The sequence below is a fragment of the Aspergillus uvarum genome, assembly GCF_003184745.1.
Source record: "Aspergillus uvarum CBS 121591 unplaced genomic scaffold BO82scaffold_85, whole genome shotgun sequence".
In the NCBI taxonomy this organism is placed as follows: Eukaryota; Fungi; Ascomycota; class Eurotiomycetes; order Eurotiales; family Aspergillaceae; genus Aspergillus; species Aspergillus uvarum.
The window spans coordinates 95,148-115,064 of NW_020291382.1; the positions used below are offsets into that span (position 1 = coordinate 95,148).

Here is a 19,917-nt window from a genome sequence, read left to right on the forward strand (position 1 = left end):
ACATTTGTATACGAATTCCATCTGCAATATAGAGTCAAGCAGCCACTTTATTGGGGGACAAAAGAAAGAAGGAAAGGTACTTCGGAGCACAACTTTTGCTGGGTTACTTCCCATTCCGGTGTCACCATCACTGACCGGACAATTGCACACGCACACACACACGCCTGGCAGATGGGCCCTCCCGGGTCAGACAGGAATTGAGAATGAATGAATGGAACGCTTGTTGGGGTTGATCCATGGTTCAGCTTCTGTCTCTTGTCCGTCCGCCTGGCCGTCCGGCCGTCCTGGGCAGAAACTCAAGTTTCTGTCCATCTGTCCTGTTCTGTCTGCCCTTTTGTGTGACCTGCCTACCTAGGGCAGTTGACCGGCTTCTTATCCCCCTGTGGCATTTGTCGATGCATGGTGATCCATTCGAAAGGGGAATCTGGAAGATCTTCCCAAGGCAAAAGTTGCCTTTATCCCCTCCCACCATCAGAAACCCACGATGGACAGGGCCCTTCTCAAGGAGTTTAGGGAGTGCGACAGAAAAGAGAGGATGTAGAAAAGGTTAAATCATCGATCGTCTCGCATCCGACCGGAGAGCACTTCCATTCTCCATTCTCCATATCAGCAGGCATTGCCCCCAACGATGTTACGATAGGCAAGAAACAGCTTAGATAGACTACGGGGGCGCCTTTTGGTCCAAACTTTCTTTGTTCGCGGACGTCCGCGACCCTTAAAAAAGGTAAAAGGTATTATGGGTCGGTCTGAGTATGTGGAAATTGGATCTTGAGTCAGTTCACAGCATAATTGCACTCACATCTGCTGTAGTAAGTAAGCTTGTGTAGTTAGTTACTAGCAATGATCTTTTACTTGAATACGGAGCACTCTATTATGTGTACAAGGCTAAGTAGTAATGCAGTGTGTGGATGTACGGATAGAGAATCACCCAGCGAGCCGAAATAGTAATACATGAGTAATTAATCATGGGGGATCACCTGGTCTAAACTAGCCCCGTGCTCTTCTTGCTCTTCTTCCAAGTTGACTTTGCCTTCCAGGGTCGTGGATTGACCAAAACTACTACTTGACTGACTCTGCTCTTTCGGGCTTTTCGTCCCCTTCTGTTTCCTGTCTTTTCCTGGTTGATGCTCCACTGCCGATGACGATTCTGGACACATGCATATTTGGCTAAGATTTGTTGCTGAAAGGCACGGAGGAGCATGAGCAAGAAAAAAGTGATCGAAAGCGCACCTGGAAAAGCGGGCGATGGCTCCAACCATAAAAAAACCAATAGAAATAATTATTTAAATATCATGAATGATTTTTTCGTCCAGGACAAGGAAAAAATTGCAGATGTGAAAATCACAAAAGAAAAATCACTAGTACCATACGATCGGGATTTCGCGTCGACTGCATGGGAAAAGTCGCCGGCCGGACTGCGCCATTGCAGACAGAGCGAATCTGCGAGTTGCCCCCCTCTTCTCTCCTCTCCTCTTCTAGTAACGAAGTTATGTACGGGCTATCGCTTGTGCGTATCACCCGGTAACTTAACTACTATCAGAGTTGGTTGGCGAAAGCTGAAGGCATTTGAGACAGTATGCAGAAGTCAGCTAGAACCTGTCTTGTTTGGCTTGTTTAACGTTCCCAAGCCAAAGAGCCTTTTTGATGCTCTCTACGAATCCAGACGCTACTTTTTAAAATTCGAGTGGTTGTGGACATTGCTGTTTCGGAGCGGACTCTTGTCTTTTGTGGGTGGCTTGTTGGACGGCTGTATAGAATCCCGTGCATTGATACATATACTCATACTAAAGCCCCATTCCCGGTGGACCATACTGTATCTGTACCGTCAATTCAGCTCAACTCTCCTCTCCATTGTTGTTGTTGCTGCTGCTTTTGCTGCATACACTGACTGAACTGCAGGCAGCCTCCATCGGTCTGTTTTGCCCCCCTCCTCCTCTTTCTCCTCCATTTGCATTATTCCCTCTCTTCCTCCTCCTCCTCTTCTTCTCCTCTCCTCCCTCTTCTCACGGGCCTGCAATCCTTTTTCAGTCCTTGCCATTCCTTTGTTTTCTTTTCGCGCGTTCGCCCACACAGTTAGTAGTTTTGCCTTATACATTCCCACGATTGCCTATTATTATTACTACTACCACTACCTACTACTACTACTACTACTACTACTACACCCGCTGCTACACTCCACTTGCCTTTGGTTGATGGTGGGGATTTTTAATCTATACCCTAACTGTTCAACTCACCTTCTGATCCGACCGTCTCCATCGTCTACCAGATAGGCAGCGGTTTTTACCCCGCCACACCTACTTCGATTATTTTGCTTTTTTCTCCTTTCCTTTCATTATTTACATACCCCTCTGTGCCTGTTATCGGGACTGGGTCGGTCCTCGTGACTTTGAGCTCTGCCTCTTTTTTTTCTGTCTGCCCTCAACAGACGGATTGGATTGTATCAGGAAAACTCCCTCGGTGTGGGCGAATGTCGCCTCTATGGTCTTTTTCGATCCTATCTTCTCTCTCTCTTTGCTGATTCGCCCTTCCCTTCTTCGTTCTTTGCTTTTTGTCAAATACAGTACCATCTTTCGTCGCTCTCGCGCAGTCTGAGAAATGCCCACCGTCTTACTGCCCTCGTCGGCAGCCGCATTCGCCCCGCGGTCGTCACCAAACGTGGTGCTCAACACCCGCATCGAACCGTGGCTCACGGCCACTTTGAAACGGGTCAACCGAGTCAAACGCCCGCTGAACAATGTCACACAGCATACTAGATGTCTGACCGAGACGCTGTCCTCGCCTAACGCTCTCTGGACGCTGTGTTCGATGATGTTCCCCAAGGCTCCCGACGCCGAACTTCGCAAGGATGACAACCCTCTGATGGAGGCCGTCTGCAACTATCAGATGATCCACATCGAAGCCTATGTCGTCCATGTGGATATGGTCTCGCAGAATGAAGTCGCCTTCAAGCTAACCCCGGAAACCATCGAGGCGCTGGTCGATTATCACAAGGATGTCTATTCCGTCGATGCCGCTGCGAAAACCTGGGACTGGTCCGACAAGGATACTCAACTGAAGAAGCTACAGGAGGAGTTTGTCCAAGCCGCCAACAAGTTTGTCTATCGCACAAGCGTCCTTGCCCTTGAAGGGCTCGAGGAAGATGGGGCGGGTGAACTTCTGGCCGGCCGCAGTGAGGAAGCCAAAATGGCCATCTCCAACTTGTTCGTCCCCTTGCAGCCACCGCCCCCGCGGGTTGTCGATGTGCTCCGCTCGGTGCCTTACCTGCCCAGCTCAACGGGTCCCGGACCCTGGTGGCAGGATTCGATGCATCAGCCCCTTCCGATGGACCCCTGGAAGATCCTGCCGTCCAGTCCAGCCACGACCACGACTGGGGATGTGAATCCAGGTCTCTGGACTCACATGAGCGGCATGGAGGATGCGCAGCTAACCTCCCCACCGGCGTCGACCTTCAGTCCACCGTACACGACGGCCCCGCCGTACAGCGCGGCGCAGTACTACGGTGTGGCGGCGACCTCGGCAGCTCTTGCAGCTCTCCCATTGCCGAGCATGCTCTGCAGCACGGCAGCAAACATGTCAGGGTTTGGGTGGGGGGATCGATACCAGGATTTCTCATCGCTTTCGCTTCCCTACGGGACAATAATGTAAACGCGTCCATGGAACCAGACACTTGATGTTAACGGTCTCCCTGACTTGGCGTGTCTTTTGGAAACAGATCCCAGGGTTCGAACCGACATCACGAATACTACAGCTCGCCTATGCCGCCCGGCCCGATCCCTCCTGCACCAGTTCATGACCGACCAGGGCCAAAGCTTCCCCACGACAGATATCCGACTAATTGGCATCAATGACGGCGTTCTCCTTGATTGACTTTGCGACATACATGATACTCCATATCGTCTATATTTTGCATGACTGCTGAGATCACCTCTCTTCGTTTACGGTTTTTGTGTTTTATTTTCTTCTCTATTGATTCAAACAGCGCTAGCGTGATTACTTTTGTTCTACAGCATCAAGAAGCGGCGGGTCGGCTACAATTGTGATTGCTTTTCACTATACGTCATGAAGACCTGGTTAGCCTCACGGCACGGGATATGATTTGGATGAGGAAATGTTCACCATCGTTTTCGTTTCGTTGCCGCTGTTGGTCCGGGTGATTGAGGCAGACAATGCTGTGCATTGCCTCTGTACTTGGCCACCAGGCAGCATCTTTGCGGTCAGTTTAGTCTGGGGATACAGGTATCCAACGGGACTAGCTAGCTGAGATACGCAGCGGCGCTGCTGATCAGCAGAAAGCATCTGTGATGCATCTATGACGGCAGACTTTTATGACCAAGGCGAGGCTCTGAGTTTGTGCTGACTCGCGTCGGGACTGTTGTTGATCTTGTTCGATCAGGTTTGGTTGGGGGGTCAGCCTGTGGCAGCCACACACACCACCAGTTGAGCCAACGCACTTTGAGTGGGGGTCTGTGACCTCTGTGCGTTGCCCCTGATCTGCGAGTGATACAATGGCCTCGAAGGCGGGTTTGCCCTTCCTCCGGCCCCTCGTGTTGTTCTGGTAGGTTCATCTCCTATCATCCAGGCTGGGTTTTATCTCTTTTGTTTGTTTTCGGGACTACCTGGATGCGCCTGTCCGTTTGACCAGCCCTCCCTGGAGGAGGCGTGGGGAGAGCGGGCGGGAATCGGATGCTGGCAGGGCTGCGCCCACGTCGTTGTGCGTTATTCTTTTCTTCCCCTTCCTATTCTTGTTCTTTCTGCTGTTCCGTATGTGATTGGCAAGATGTACCTAAGTCTGATATAATCCAAAAATGAAGTCGAAAGACATTCCATGGGGAAAGGCCATGCGTAATCTCAACACTTGACTTATCAGGCTACGACGTACGTATTTGTTCCGCCGTGCGGGATCTCCGCGGGCGCTAAACAAAAGAGTCCGGGCCTCGGGATGACGTCAGGGTCACGGCCAGCCCAGCCCAGCAGGGCGGACAACCACCTTCATCATCGCGGGACGGGCTGGCTTACATTTACATTTCATCGTCATCATCATTATCATCATCAAAGAATCTGTTTCCCTATGAACGACGGTTCGTGCATGAAGTAATTTCCCCGCAATTTTCCCTTCCTGCTTCCCACCCCCTGGCTAGAACTCTTCTCTCCTCACTCAACTGCAATCGAAACTATCTTCCACCTCCAGTTGCCTAACAGTCAATCATCATTCGCGTTGTTACAAGACTTACTTCCAAGAGATACCATCCCAGCTCAATAAATGACATATACACTGCTATCACCACACTCATAAGGCAGGTTCAGAACAAAGAGAGCAAGAGGAGAAAATGGCCGACCTGCAAGAGGCCCTCAACTGCCTCTCGCCGACCACCTGGGACTCGATCCCCAGCAACGACCCGGACGCTCTGCGCGCCTACCTCAACGACCTCGCTACGAAAGCGCGATTGATCATCGAATCCGTGCCCGAGCCGCCGGTCGATAAAGAAGAGAGTCCATCCTCCGCATCCCACACGAACAACAACACCAGCCACTTACCCCCCGCCGCAGCCATCATCCACCCCTCCAACGCACGCGCCTCCCACCTCCTCACCTCCCCGACGTCTACTACCACAACCACTCCCCCATCGTCATCATCATCGTCAGACCCCCAACCACCACCACCACCACCACCACCACCAATACTACCGCCCCCGCCCCCTTCCATCTCGAACAACCCCCACCACAAGGAATGGAGCAAGCCCATCAAGATCTCCTCCGCCAAGGAGAACCCCCTCCACATCCCGGTCTACAAGCTCCCCGGCGCGGACGGCAAGGGCCACTGGTTCGGCCGCCGCAGCGTGTTCGCCGGGCTGCCCTTCACGAAGTGGCACACCAAACTGTCCGGCGAGATGGGTCACACGCTGCGCATGAACCAGCAGCAGATCCAGAAGGGGCGGCCGCCGGACCAGGCCGTGCGCGGCATCGGGGCCGAGCGGCTGGTGGAGGATATCGAGGTGAAGAGTGAGGATGGCGCCAGGGTTGTGGGCCGCGTCCAGGTGTACCATGTCTCGGCCATGTTTCCGAAGCCGACGACGGCGCGGGATTTTGTTAGTTTGATTGTGAGTTGGGAAGTTGTGGCGGAGGGGTTTGCGGCGGGGGAGCAGAAGGAGGGGGAGGCCGGTGGCAAGGGAAAAGAGGCGAGGAGGTGGATGATGGTTTCGAGGCCGTGCGAACATCCTGATGTGCCGCCGACGCAGAATTATATTCGGGGGCAGTATGAAAGTGTCGAGTTTATTAGGGAGATTCCGGTGTACGATGAGGAGGAGGGGGAGGGTGCTGGTGGTGGGGCTCGGAAGGAAGTGGATGGGCAAGAGGTGCAGGAAGTGCAGAGGAAAGTGAATCCCGTGGAGTGGGTGATGGTCACGAGAAGTGACCCCGGAGGCAATATCCCTCGATGGATGGTGGAAAAGGGCACCCCAAAGAGTATCTGTCAGGATGCTATTAAGTTCTTGAACTGGGCGTGTCGAGATGAAGGCCATAAAAAGCACGCGCATCGCAAGTTGGAAACTGCAGATCATCAGCATAATGAACCTGGCGCTGAGGCGTCGGTGGAAGACGACGAGGATAGCGTGTCTGAGGATTCCAGTGATTCGGACTACTATTCGGACACTGAAGTTGAGCATCATGGCCTCATTGCCAGTTTCGCATATTTGGTCAATGCGGGTCTGGAGCGGTATGCTCCGCAGGCCGTCCTCGACTATCTCCCCCACGGTCATTCGCGACAGTCGTCGACAGTCAGCACTGCCCAGGAGAATGGCTATCCGACAGACGACAAGGAAGAACCGCAGACCGAGCCAACACCCACAACAACAACAACTACTACTGCGAAAGCCACCGAGCCAGAGTTCAACGATGCAGCCTCGCAAGGGAAAGCCTCTGTCGCCTTCTCCGCCAATTCGGCATTCGACTCCGCCGTCGAAGCTCCTCCGGATGTCTCCGCCATCGAACAGATGACCCTCAACAAGAAGGGGAAACTCTCATCCCACGAGAAGCAACTGGCCAAGCTGGCGGAGCGTAAACGCAACGTCGAGGCGCAGTTGGACCGCGTTCGCTCGGAGATCCAGGCCCTGCATGTCGAAACCACCCCAGCTTCCCCGCCACAAACAGTCACGGCTGACGGCGGCGGCAGCAGCAACAGCAATAAGCGAGACAAAGCATCTGCAGCGGCGCTGGCCGCGGCCGGCGACGTAGGCAGCGAACAACTCAGTAGCAGTCCGGGCAGCAGCGTGCACCGGGGGGTGGCGTCCAGCGATGGCAACAATCACCAGCACCACCAGCACCACCACCACCGTCATCAGGCCGCGCGTGCGCACAAGGTGGCGTCCGGGCTGTTCAATGAGGAGTCGAAGCTGCTGAAACAGCTGGGCAAGATCGAAAAGGACCAGGTGAAAGAGGCGTCGAAGATCGAGGCGCGGCAACAGAAGCACGCCGAGAAGCAAGAGAAGTCGCGCGCCCGTGGCGAGGCGGATGGGCTCCGGCGAGAGGTCGAGCTGCTGAAGAAAGAGGTCGATCGGCTGCGGTCGGAGCGCAAGCAGTGGTTGGATCTGATCGGGTCGCTGCAGGCGGAGAATACGAGGTTGGCGGCGCAGCAGGATCCAGGCGCTGCCAATGCTGCTGCTGCTGCTACTTCGACGACGAGATTGAATGAGGAGAAGAAGTAATCGCAGTGGTAGATGAATCGTAGAGATGAATGCAGTGGCTGGTTCAGATGGGTTTGGCTACTACCTAGGTCGGCCTTGTACATTATGTTGGTTTTTGATGAGTGAGATACATTTCGGAGTACAGTGCAAGCACATGGGATCTGAATGGTTGTGATACAATGTGATGATTATTGTAAAGCTTTATCGAGTATTGAGAAAATCTCGCTGTACTGAAACTCAACATGAGCTGAAAGGCAGACGCCCCCCCCCCAAAACGCCGTATCCATAAACTCCTTGCCTCTCATCGATGACCTGATGTCCTTTCTTGTCTTGTTCCTCAGGTATACATCCAGAGCTCCACGAATAACCAGACCACAGATTCTAATCTGTGTCATCCAGCATCGTCCATCCGAAACCCTATCCTTCCAGACACTGAGCCAACCAGGCAACCCATTCAACCCCCGATCAGCACCACTTCTGACTCCAAACTAGACCACTCAACCCATCCATCCTCATTCCTGTGTCTAGACCCGATAAGTCAGCATACCACATCCACTTCAGACCCAATCCATGCCCACTCCATCCCCATAAAGGAAGTGCAACACTCACCTCCGGCGGATTCCCCGCCCCGCGCACCATCTTCTCGATCATCGTCGCCCGCACCTTCTCCTTGGACTCGCCCATCCCCACGGCCATGTACGACAGCATGGGCGGGTGGCCGATGTACGAGGCGTAGCTGTCGCGCACGATGTTGGACAGCCACTCGTACTTGGTCGTGTCGGCGTGGCCCGTGCCGATGTAGCGGGCCTGCATCGCCTCGAGGTTCTGAAGGGTGCGGAGTTTGTCGGCCATTGTTGTTTAGGTTCTGGGGGAGGGATCGTGGCAAGGGTGTTAACTCTGGAAGAGGGATTGGTGGTGGGCTTGCTTCTGTTCTGGTTGATAGGTAAAGGTTGATGTTTCGCCGCGGAGCTTTTGGGTGTGCTGGTTTGAAAATGCGGCCGGCGGCCGGTGGATGCAGGATGCCACGTGATGTGGGGATGGGATTTATCGATAAGTTTAGCGGATGACTTTATCGGGGGGGAATTTGTAGAATTTACTATTCTCCTCACTACGTACTAGTTCTGTGGTCCAGTTGGGTATTTGGGCTTTGGGGTAATTTTTTTTTTTTTTTTTCGGAATTACAATTGAATTTCTTTTAACAGCATATATATGCCATGGGCGAAGAGAATCCGCAAGAGGGACTCTCATCTCGCATCGCGCGCCTAGTGCATACGCATTTCGATGCGCTGCCCGCCCGCAGTAAACCGATTGTTCGCGATGATGGCACCAGAGAGTGGATTCCGATGGCGGGGATGGTCGTTGTGAGGGGTATGTTTTCGACGCCTTTTCCCTTGTATATCAACTTGGAAATTTGATAGTGCTTACAACATTATCAGGCGAGAATACGACGGAGGAAGAATTGACTTGTGTTGCTGTTACGTGTGTTTTCCCTTCTCTCTTATCTACTACAGTACTGTACATCTGCAGAAACACCCATACTGATGACAACAGATCTGGCGCCAAATGTCTCGCTGCCTCCCAGCTTCCAAACTGCAAGGGCCTCGTTCTCCATGACTGGCACGCCGAGGTGCTCGCCCTCCGGGCTTTTAACTACTGGGTCTTGTCGGAGGTGAGGGGGTTGCTGTTGGGTGAGGACGTTGCTGCTACCACCCAAAGCTCATCGCCATCGCCATCTCGGTTCATTCGTCGTCGATCCCCCCAGCAGCAACAGCACCCCGATCAGCCCCCCTTCGAGCTCCACCCGGACCTCAAAGTCTACATGTGCTGCACCTGCGCGCCCTGCGGCGATGCAAGCATGGAGCTCACCATGGCGGCGCAGGAGGATCCCACGCCATGGGTGGAGGATCCATCTCCATCCGAACCAGTATCATTATCAAATCCACCAGCTCCAGAGGAACCCAACCCTACACACACAACAACAACATCAAAACCACCAACCGCTGCCCTATCTTCGACACTCAACCCTAGCACATCTACTACAGTTGCAACATCACCAACAACAACAGACCCCTCCTCATCAGCACCGACCAAACCACCCCCTGCAAACCTCCTCGACGGCCGCGGCCACTTCTCGAAACTCGGCATCGTCCGCCGCAAACCCGCCCGCGCCGACGCCGACTCCACCAAAAGCAAATCCTGCTCCGACAAGCTCGCTCTCCGCCAGGTCTCGTCCTTGCTGTCCCCGGAGACAGCACTGTTAGTCCGCGTGACGGCCAGTGCGTATCTGGCCGGGGTGATGTTGCCCGAAACGGAGATCAGTGGAGTCGGGTGTGAGAGGGCGTTTGGAAGGGAGGGGAGGATGAAGGGGCTGGTCGGGAGGTATCTCTCGCCCTCTTTGTCTTCCTCATCTGGAGGTCAGGAAGCAGGGGAAGAAGAGCAGCGGGGGCTGGAGATACAAGAAGACGAGAAGGAGGAGGAGGAGGAGGAGGGGGATGCTTCCGGCTACCGATTCCACCCCTTCGAGATCCTCCCCATCCCCTCTGCAGTGGCCGACTCCCTATGGCAGTACGGCAAGCCCCGGGACTCGCCGCAGACCGCTTCCACAAGCACCACAAAATACAAGCCCGGGACCATCTCGGCGGTGTGGGTGGCCGCGCCCTCCGTTGGGGCCGATCAGCTGGTCGTGCTGGGGCCCGTGAGCGGAGCCAAGCAGCTGCCCAGGCTGGCGGGGAGTCGGACGGGACTGTATGAGAGCATCATCGGCGGGGTGAAGCAGGGGAGTAAGGCGTCGGCGCCGGTGGTGCGGGGAGCGTCAGCGCTGTCGCGCGCGCGGATGTGGGGGACCTTCCGGGAGATTGTTCTGGATCTTCAGAAAAATCAGGACCGGCAAGATGGCCGTGTGAAGCACGAGGGTGGGCTGTCTCGGCTTGACGATGAGAGGTTACGGCAGATCGTCGAGGCAGCTACGTATGTCGACTTCAAGAGAGCGATTGTCACCTCCACGAGACCCGGTCAGGCGCGGGCACGGGCTCTGCGAGAAGCGAAAACCGTCCTTGTCCCGTGGGTGCCGAATGCTGGGGATGGAGATTGGGGATTGGATGTGTTGGTGGACGCGAATCCGAAGAAGCGCAAACGGTGAATTAATTATATATGGAGTAAGTTTTTTTCTATTACAAAAGTCCATAAAAGTGTACAGGCCACGGAAAGGAAAACCCAATTCAAAGCAGCAAAGCCTTTTTCATCTTACACTCGCACGCCAAATCACGAATCCTTGACCTCTCTTCGGATCAATAGATCCCCGGGACGATGCGACTGCGCACCAAGGAAGTGTATCGGTCCCAATCCGCACCGTACTTCTTCTTGCACTTCTCCTCGTCGCGACGCTCGCGGTGGATCAACAGGACGCCAAAGTAGAGCATGAAGAAATAGGTGAACACCATGCCCCAGCCACGGACCGCGGGGGTCTGCACCACCTGCTTCTGCAGGTCGCCCGTGGCTGGGTTGACGCCCTGGATGACCACATATCCCGCGATACCGGTGGGTAGACAATATGACCACGACATGAGCCAGTCACCGAGGTAGTTGATGTGACGTGCGCAGCCCCACCAGCCGGAGGTGAGCAGCTTCGAACCGCTGGCGGTCTGGATGAACTTGAGGTGCTTGACGCGCGGGTCGTTGGGGTCGGTGCGGAACCGGTTCTTCTGGTTGTTGGCTCCCCGGAAGATCGAGTAACCCGCCGCGGTGACGGCCAGCACTGCGACGATACCCTTGAGTCCCAGCTCCAGCGGGAAGACCGCCAGATACCGGGTCTGGAAGTTGTAGATGAATGGGACCCAGACCATATCGCCGAAAGAGAGCATGAAACCGAAGCCGTCCATGATGATGTCCATCGTGGTCAAGAGCGCGGGCTCCATGTACAGGCCGTCCAGCACGTAGAATGCCTGAAAGAAGGTGGACAGGATGATCGAATCGGTGACGTAGCCGTAGGTGCGGTGCTGGCGAGCGATGTTGGACAGGTTCAGGATGATCCACCCCAGGAGACCCGGACGCATCTCACACCAGGACTTGATGTCAATGGTACGGGAGGCCTCGCTAACGAAGGGGATGGGCAGCCGCACGCGAGGGTTGAGCTCTCGGCCGATGAAGAAGTCATACAAGACATTGCCAGTGTGGCCACCAGGGGCTAGTTGACGCAGCTCGGGGTTGGGTTGGCCAGGGGCCAGGACCGTGAAGCTCTTCGCGTAGACGAAGACAGCGATCGCCGTCGAGATCAGTAGGTTCGCGGTGAGGACCTGCACGTAGTTATCCCAGAGGAAAGTCCAGACGACGAAGTCCGAGCCGTAGATGTAGGTGCATGTGGCAAGGCCAGAGAGGATCAGCACCGCCGTCGGGAATGCTGTTCCAGAGTCAGAGCTGCTCTACACACACACACACACACACACACACACACACACAAATGCAGGGGTAGCTTACCATTGAACTTGTACCGCAGTCGACCTCCACAAGCCAATTCGGTACCTGCAGCTTCCTGGCCTGGGAGAAACACGTAGAGCACCAGACTAAGCAAGTAGTAGCTGAGCACCCACAGGGTCACCTCCGTGCTATAGAGGTCCGCCAAGCCCCCCTTGGGCCAGCCCACTTCCTCCTTCAATTGTTCGAGAGTGAGGGTCGACGGGTGGAGTAGAGACGGTGCAGGGCAGCCGGAGACATCGTTACACAGGAATGCGAAGGTGTATACTAGGAGAGGAAGGCCGAACACGATTCCAAAGGCACCGGGCCTATGCAGTGAGTTAGCGTAGTCTTTCAAGGGGAGGAATGATATCACATACGGGCCACAGAACTCATACCCGCGCTTCTCGGGCACAGGTTGAATGGGAACTTTGGATTTCGAGGTCTTTTTTGGCGCCATCTTGAGGCAGACTGGGGGATTGATGGCCGAACTATTTGATCAATGGACGCTAAGCAATTATAAATATTAGTTAGCTCTGGCAGCAGGCATCCATTTTGCGAGCTGCTGGTCCGAGCCGGATAGAGCTCAGCCGGGCGGTGAACCAAAGAAAAGGAAAGGAAAGCTTATCCAGGAGCTGAGTCAGCCACACCCGGTCGGGACTGACTCCGACCGGTCTCCGCACCTGCCATCAATCAATGCGACGTTTCATCTCCGCACATTACGACGACCGACGACGACAGCGCCGCGGCTCTTTCCTACGCATCCATCCATCCTCTGGTGGCCGTGTTTGTCTCTCTTTTACCTTGTCCTCTTTTCTTTGGTACCTCCATTATTCTCTACCTCCGACCAACGTCACTCTCTCTTTCCCTCCAGACAACAGGATTGTCTTCTATTTGTTATCTCCTCTCATCGGACTGAGAGCTGTTATCGCCGAAACTCCCGGCTGCCTCCGTAAGGGACACACATTCGCCCACGATGAAGCCCCTATCTTCTTCCCTGCTCAAGCTCCTCTTCTGTGTCGCAGCTCCTCTACTTCCTGTATACGCAGCCTCCGATCCCTCGGGTTCCAAGGACTCCCTCTCACCCTGTGTGGTCCGTTCTCCCACCACGGGCTTATTCTACGATCTCAATGCGATTTCCATCTCGCCTCCGCCTGCGGAGGGCGAAAAGCCGCGCAAGAACGCTCGGGAAGGCAGCTGGCACGCCAAAGGTCATGACTACGGTGCCAACTTCACAGTCAACATCTGCGCGCCTGTGCTGGAAGATGTGAAAGACGTGGTGGGAGTCGATAGCGCCCGGTGGAAGAACGTCAGCGCATACTACGAGAAGGAAGGCAAGGTATACTCAATTGGGTAGGTTATTCCTGTGGGATCTCCTGGGACCTCAACTGACAGCGTGTAGGCAACAGGCATCCGATCCCTTCTTCCGGGGGCGCAAACTGGTCATGAACTACACGGATGGCTCCCCATGTCCGGGCGACTACCTGGGCAACGGCAGCACCCACACCAAGTCCACCATCATGTCATTCCTTTGCGAACGAGACTCGCCTTCGTCCCAGGCAACCGTCTCGTTTGTCGGTACAATGGACCAGTGCACGTACTTCTTTGAAGTGCGCAGCTCAGCCGCTTGCGGAGCTACCGCTCCGATACCTCCAAACCAGGGGCTTTCGCCCGGTGGGGTCTTCGGCATCATGTATGCAGTTGTCTTTCACTTGGATTTTCATGTTGCTGACAGTTCATAGTGCCTTGATTGCTATTGCAGCCTATCTTGTAGGTGGCTGCGCTTATCAGCGAACCGTCATGCACCAGCGCGGCTGGAGGCAGTGCCCGAACTACAGCCTCTGGGCTGGTATAGTCGACTTTGTCAAAGTAAGCATACTAGCGTTGATACCGTTCCGTCGTTCTCGGTTTCTGCACCGAGACCTGTCGTACAAAGAATCGGGGAATACAAGGCTTCCGACCTCGCGACTGGATTGATCTTCTCGCTTTGGCTGGTCTAGAGCTTGAATCGCGGGGTGTTGGGAGCTCTCCTATGAATTTTCTTGACCCCTTCCCCTAGCTTATATATCATACTGTGCTGGACATGAATAAACATCCTGGAGCTATGGTGCTGGCTGCCCGCCGCGGGCCATCATGGAGCAAGCTGGATTTCCTATGATGCTGTTCGATATCTAGCCAGTTTCTATACCACGTTATTGAACATTTTGTACTGAATCACAGCGACATGTCTTTATCTCTTCTCGTTTCGCTTTTGGTTCGAATATCAAACAACGTGGAATCAATGCTGATTCGTCCCTTTTTTCCGAACTATAGGACATGTTCGTCATTCTACTCTCCTCCGTCGGCCGGCTCTTCCGGTTCAACCGCTCCCCGAGCCTTGGGCACACGCGCGCTTCCAGCTACGGGCGACGCGGTGACTTAGACGCGGAAAACAGACTGATAGATCAGCTGGATGAAGAATGGGACGACTGATGAATAGCTGGCAAATGCATCGGTTGTATGACTTTTGCTTTTCATAGCATCGCACCGCATCGCCGTGTGTCGAGGAGATACATGTATTGGCTTTTGTTCGGGTTGATTTAGAGCGTGACACGAAAATCTTGGTACCCTGTGCTGTGATCTGGCGATTGTACTGATATGATTGTTTTCATGTATTTGATGGTTTATGTGCTCGTCCGTCATGTTCACCACTAGTGAAGTATACCAGAGTTATGATATGATTTTATAAGCATAGCCACCATACTTCTAATAGCCTACAGCTCAACGGAATAACGCATGATGTATATCGCATCACACGAGCGGAATATTCGCTGCCAGACGTCATTCCAAGGAAGTATTAGTGTCATTAGGATGCTGGAGACCGGGGCAGAGTGAAGTCCGGCCGCGCAGAAGGAATCAAGTAAGAGAAGCCTGGTTAATACTAGGTAGGATTAATCCCCGTAGGGAACTATGTACTGTACGAATAACCTGATTCTTGAGTATGCTGGGGACCGAAATTGTGTCAGTGATTTATTTTGACTCTTTGACTCTAAACACAACATAGAAAAAGATCCCTGGAAGCACTTGTAACACATCCAACGCCAATAGTGTCGGTTTCTCTAGGATCATGACCCAACCTCAATGCTATCGGATTAATCCTCAACCAAGGACACACCAGTCTAATCAGATCGCGAGTATATATATTCCTGGTATATAGCACCCACATAATACATCCAGAGTGACGGGGCATAAAAGCATCATTTTCACAATGCGACCAGATCCTTAACTCATAGCTCTTTTTAACTCCGATTCTTTCCCTCCCGAATAGACAACCCCGCCCGTTCAACCAAAGAGATAATCAGTCGCCAAAGTACGAAGATGAAAGTAAAGATGTTAAGGTTCCCACTGCACAAGTCACAGAAAGATAAATGCCACAAAAACATGCCAGATGATCAGGCATGCGAGCCGCGGTTGGCCCCCAGTCCCAAGTCGTAGGCATCCATGGGCATAGCGCCAGCACCCCCGAAGCCAGAGAGGTCTGGTCCGCCAACAGGATTGCTAGTCGGCCCTCCTGGCTGTGCTGCTGGGTCGAGGTTGACCCCCGCTCCGACACCGACCGGATCGAGGTTGAATGGAAGAAACCAGGCACTTGGTTGGTAGTATTCTCCGGCGCCGGATGGCGCGTTAGGGTCTATTTGCCCGGTGAAGATAGTAGAAGTCGGGTCTTGGGTAGGAGGCAGATCAGGTGGCGCCGGGGGCATAGCTGGCTTGTCAGGTACAGGGGGCACGAATGTCGCGGCAGCAGGATCAAAATCGCCGAACGAACCATACACAAACTGCCGATCGAGCTGTGGAAGCTGATCAGCAGCCGGCATAGGGAAGTCGAACGCGGTTTGACCGATCGGCGGTTGTCCATTGCGGTTGTGAAACATGGCGGGTTGAGGAAAGCCAGTTCCGGTGGTGCCTAACATTCCCGGTGCACCCTCCATAGTCACCTCATCTACGGACTGTGGCGGTGAGGTTTGGTCAAAGCCGGCAACGCTGTCGCTTTTGCCGCTTCTCTTCGAGGATCGGCGTGGCATAGTGGGTTGTGGCGTGGGGGAAAGGCTAGCGAAGAACTCCTCAACGCTTTGAAGGTCGGGTCTCTGGCTCATTACTCCTTCGTCGTTCTTTGACTTAGCCTTCGAGTCGGGCTCCTCCCAGTGAGATCTCGACATGCCGTGAGGATATTTGTCAAACCAGTCGCCATACTGGAACATAGGGGTGATCTGCCCACCGTTCTGCGTTATCACAGTGCCCTTGATAGCAGCGTCGGCAAATTGTCGATAACGGTCCTTGGCGCTCTCGACCATATAATGAAACATACCCCAGTATTTCTTCATCTTGTTGAGGTAACGATACGTATGGCGTAGATTCTCCTTGGACCGTGCTTCCAGCTGTGCGTTCTTGGAGAAGATTCCCCAGATATGGACCGTACTGGCGGAATATGCACAGTATCCGGCAAACGGAACTGTCAGAGGATAAGCCGAAGCACGGTCGATCAGCACGGAGATATGATGGGCTGCTTCTACTGCGGCACGGCCAGCATTGCTCAGGAAGACCTTGGGCATGTCCCGCGGTGGTCGCCCGCCTGGGGATAATGGGATGGCGAACTGGTTCAAGAAGAGCATGTTTTGGTGAATAATGATATGCAGGAAGAGAAACTGATTCGCAATCCGATCGGCTGCGTGTATTTGAAGATTCTCATAATTGAAAGAAAGATGGCTGGGGAGTGATGCGGAAAATTCCTCGATCTGTCGCTTGAGGCGCATGTAGCCAGATTCGGGCGACCACAGCGGCTGTGTATCTCTTCGCTTACCTCCTAGGTTCAAGTAGTCGACGATGCGGCCCCAGATAACAACAGCACGGATAATATAAGCGGATACTCCCATATTGTCTCGAGCGTTAGATAATTGGCCCACGTCGTTGGGTACTGGGTTCAAAACAACGCCGTCTAGATCTTCGGTTGGTCCTGGGATCTCCATCTGAAAATGCGTCTCTTTGATGGGGAGCTGGATTTGCAAGAATTTCTCGTTACCAATGGGCGGGCGCTGGCTCCCGGACGAGTTATATCGGTCCATTAAAAAGCAAGCCCACATAGTTCGTCTTCGGATCTCGCGGTCAGTGAAGCTGAGCTGCTGGGAGCCATTGCCATTTTTCTGGACAAGTAGAGGGTCGTACTCGAGCTCCCGGTGCAATTGTAGAGCGTAAGCCATGCGCAGTGCTTGTCCACCAAACGACCAACTCCGGCCGCCATGACAGGTCCCGAATTCGTGAAGTCCCAGTAACAAAAATACCGTAAGGATGGTAATATTGGGTTCGTCGTGGCGACTCAAGGCGATAGCGGCGGCGGGGTTGGCCCAATTCTCACCGCGCAAGAAAGGCGGTTCGGAGTTGATCTGCGGGTGCGTGGAGAACCGCGCCGACACGGCACAGACGGCTAGGATGAGCACGGGAGGTACCGTCCTCGCCTTCAACCTTCGCATGAAGCTGGGTTTGTGGAGCAGGAGATAGGATTGGCCATAAACACAGTCGAAAAACACCTCCGCCAGATGTTCCTGAATGTCCAACGAGGGCAGGAACTCGGCCCCCTCCGTCATCAGACCCGAGGCATCGCCTGGCTTACTCTCCCGGCGCATCGGAAAGGTGTCCTGCGGTCCTTCGCGACTGCCCCGGCCCCATTCATCCAGCTCCGCCGCGAAGGCTTCCTCCGCCGTGCGCTTCTTCTGCGCTTTCGAGGTCTGTCCCGGCTGCGGGGGCCGGACCACCGACCGACCAATTGCGGCCATGTCTCTCGTTTCTTCCTTCGGGATGGTCTTGATCACCCGGTCCTCCATGCGCTTCAGCCGCTTGTCGAGCATCGCCATATAATCCGTGCGGGGGGCCGCTTTCCTCGTGGTAACCTTGTAGACGCAGGGAATTCGGGAGCGCGAGCAATGCTTGCAGGCAGGCTTCTCGCCGGAGCATCGGATCTTCTTGCGTCGGCAGGCGATACACGCCAGGGGTAAGCGCTTGCGCTCCTTCCCGGCTTTGGTCTTCATTTCGCTCCATGCGGGCTTTCCACTCTGCTGTGCGTCCGGGTTGAGTGCGGGATCCCCGGAGGCGTCATCTTGATGCGCATCATTCCCAGATTCCTGCAAGAAATTGGAATCGCCGGGTGCGATGACACTACCGGGATCACGCGAGCTGGCGGGGCTGTGGGTGTCGAGGTCTTCGGGAAGAATGATATCGTCGGGGCCAAAGGCCAGGCCAGTGGAGGCCAGAGGGGAGTCGTCGGACTCGGGAGCCATCATGATGGGTGCAGATACCCCAAGAACCAGACCCAGATCATCGTTTGGCGGGTTGGGACTTGTGGGCGAGGTAAGACGGGGCCACAAGGTCTGGTTGTGTAGGCTGGGGGGGTGGTGGTGATGGTGGTGGTGGTGGTGGTAGTTATGGGGTTCTGCGGACGACGGGCTGAAACCGAGAGATGGCGGTGGGTGTGGGTATGGGGAAATCGAACTGGCAGGGTCGCTGACTAGTTGCTTAGCGTGACTAGCCGCCTTCATCCTTCCTCACAACTTAGCCGATTACTAATGCGCAATCAAATGCCTCCAGACTCTTTAGCGGACCCGTTGGTCAAAATGTTGCCATGAGGGGATACACCGGTTGGTAAGAGCCGGGAGAGGCATCCATTTAACCCGACTGTATTCCCTGTGAGTTTGATGGTTGCAGAGTCACGGTGTCGTGCAACCTCACTGCACGCTACAAGTAAAAGTCATCGCCTCATGGGCGGGCCGCTCCGGATGATTCAGGATTCACTGTCACGTACATTACATGTATGGTGACCGAGCGTCATGGATGTGGGCCCTATTGTTTTATGAGATCGGTACTCCGTAGGGGTCGGTATATATGCAGATGGTAAATAGCTACCAGTGAAATATGACTAGTATAGTAGTCAGATTTCTGGTATAGTTCTGGGCCCCGGTTGATCCCTGCAGCTGTCTCCCCTTCAAGTTCCGAGTGGGGGAAGAGAATACCCCGCAAAGTATGGAGTAAGCTCATCATACAAGGTTGCACTGTGCAACCAACTTGGAAGCCTGTCTGGAAGCACACTTTCATCGCAGAACCGAGTCCAACAAGGCTGCACACTGCTGGCTTACAGGTTATTATTCAGGTCAATGTCCATCAGCTTTGTACAGTTGGCACGGCCCAAGATCGCTGGATACACGCTCAATCAAAGAGAAGCTACATTTCTTTTTAGGGGACTACCCCGGTTCGAATCCGGCACTACTCTCTGCATTCTTTCTGCGCAGCCATTCTACCAGGGAGTGGGAGTCTTCTTCATCTTTCCAAGGTACTTTATGATTTTATGAAGACGAATCGGACGTGGTTTTGAACACGGCTGTTCCACATGAGGCGGTTGGTGGATTTAGTACTGTGTATAGCATCGCAGCCCGGATTTCTGGTACTACTGAAGACAAAAAGCGGGAGGTGAACGTAATCTAGGCTCGCCTTGAATTTCTGTATAGAGCAGAGAGAAAGCCTCGAGGGTCAGCGCTACTCATGAACCGATTCTTGCAAATCCATTGTTGGCCTGCAATACACGGTTTGTGGGTATATAGGTTAAGTCAAGTGAACAACTGCCGGCATACTTTGTCAGTATGGTACAGTTGGCACGGCCTGCCTAATCAAAGAGAGAAAGCCCTTACTTTTTGCGGGTGAGCACGGGTTCGATCCGCGTCGAGCTCGTTTTTTCTTCTCCAGCCTTTTCTCCGCCTTCCGAAATAAA

General features: G+C 54.0%; 7 protein-coding genes across 7 annotated transcripts; 4 read left to right on the forward strand and 3 right to left on the reverse strand.

The window, feature by feature from the left end:
* The first annotated feature begins 2,243 nt into the window (after positions 1–2,243).
* On the forward strand, positions 2,244–3,976 carry BO82DRAFT_206199 (uncharacterized protein). The gene has a single exon (XM_025630653.1). It carries the CDS (start codon positions 2,596–2,598, stop codon positions 3,643–3,645), a length of 1,050 nt encoding a protein of 349 aa, XP_025486637.1. The 5' UTR covers positions 2,244–2,595; the 3' UTR covers positions 3,646–3,976.
* A 1,072-nt stretch (positions 3,977–5,048) lies between these two features.
* On the forward strand, positions 5,049–7,848 carry BO82DRAFT_359157 (uncharacterized protein). Its single transcript, XM_025636491.1, has one exon. The coding sequence runs from the start codon at positions 5,328–5,330 to the stop codon at positions 7,698–7,700; it is 2,373 nt and encodes a 790-aa protein (XP_025486638.1). The 5' UTR covers positions 5,049–5,327; the 3' UTR covers positions 7,701–7,848.
* A 289-nt stretch (positions 7,849–8,137) lies between these two features.
* On the reverse strand, positions 8,138–8,672 carry BO82DRAFT_359160 (splicing factor 3B subunit 5 family protein). Its single transcript, XM_025636492.1, has 2 exons — positions 8,289–8,672; positions 8,138–8,203 (listed from the first exon to the last, which is right to left on the reverse strand). Exons 1-2 carry the CDS (start codon positions 8,529–8,531, stop codon positions 8,192–8,194), a joined length of 255 nt encoding a protein of 84 aa, XP_025486639.1. The 5' UTR covers positions 8,532–8,672; the 3' UTR covers positions 8,138–8,191.
* A 221-nt stretch (positions 8,673–8,893) lies between these two features.
* On the forward strand, positions 8,894–10,818 carry BO82DRAFT_296298 (tRNA-specific adenosine deaminase; the record flags this gene model as incomplete). The annotated part of the gene is made up of 6 exons (XM_025631899.1): positions 8,894–9,047; positions 9,116–9,158; positions 9,231–9,576; positions 9,708–9,720; positions 9,761–10,093; positions 10,142–10,818. 6 exons carry the CDS (start codon positions 8,894–8,896, stop codon positions 10,816–10,818), a joined length of 1,566 nt encoding a protein of 521 aa, XP_025486640.1.
* On the reverse strand, positions 10,786–12,683 carry erg24B (c-14 sterol reductase). The gene is made up of 3 exons (XM_025636493.1): positions 12,509–12,683; positions 12,153–12,457; positions 10,786–12,075 (listed from the first exon to the last, which is right to left on the reverse strand). Exons 1-3 carry the CDS (start codon positions 12,586–12,588, stop codon positions 10,967–10,969), a joined length of 1,494 nt encoding a protein of 497 aa, XP_025486641.1. The 5' UTR covers positions 12,589–12,683; the 3' UTR covers positions 10,786–10,966.
* A 157-nt stretch (positions 12,684–12,840) lies between these two features.
* BO82DRAFT_359162 (putative vacuolar sorting receptor (Mrl1)) lies at positions 12,841–14,865 on the forward strand. The gene is made up of 4 exons (XM_025636494.1): positions 12,841–13,481; positions 13,531–13,821; positions 13,871–13,997; positions 14,442–14,865. Exons 1-4 carry the CDS (start codon positions 13,105–13,107, stop codon positions 14,598–14,600), a joined length of 954 nt encoding a protein of 317 aa, XP_025486642.1. The 5' UTR covers positions 12,841–13,104; the 3' UTR covers positions 14,601–14,865.
* Positions 14,866–15,130: 265 nt separating this feature from the next.
* Positions 15,131–18,618, reverse strand: BO82DRAFT_359163 (putative C6 transcription factor). The gene has a single exon (XM_025636495.1). The coding sequence runs from the start codon at positions 18,437–18,439 to the stop codon at positions 15,560–15,562; it is 2,880 nt and encodes a 959-aa protein (XP_025486643.1). The 5' UTR covers positions 18,440–18,618; the 3' UTR covers positions 15,131–15,559.
* Between the last annotated feature and the right edge of the window lie 1,299 nt (positions 18,619–19,917).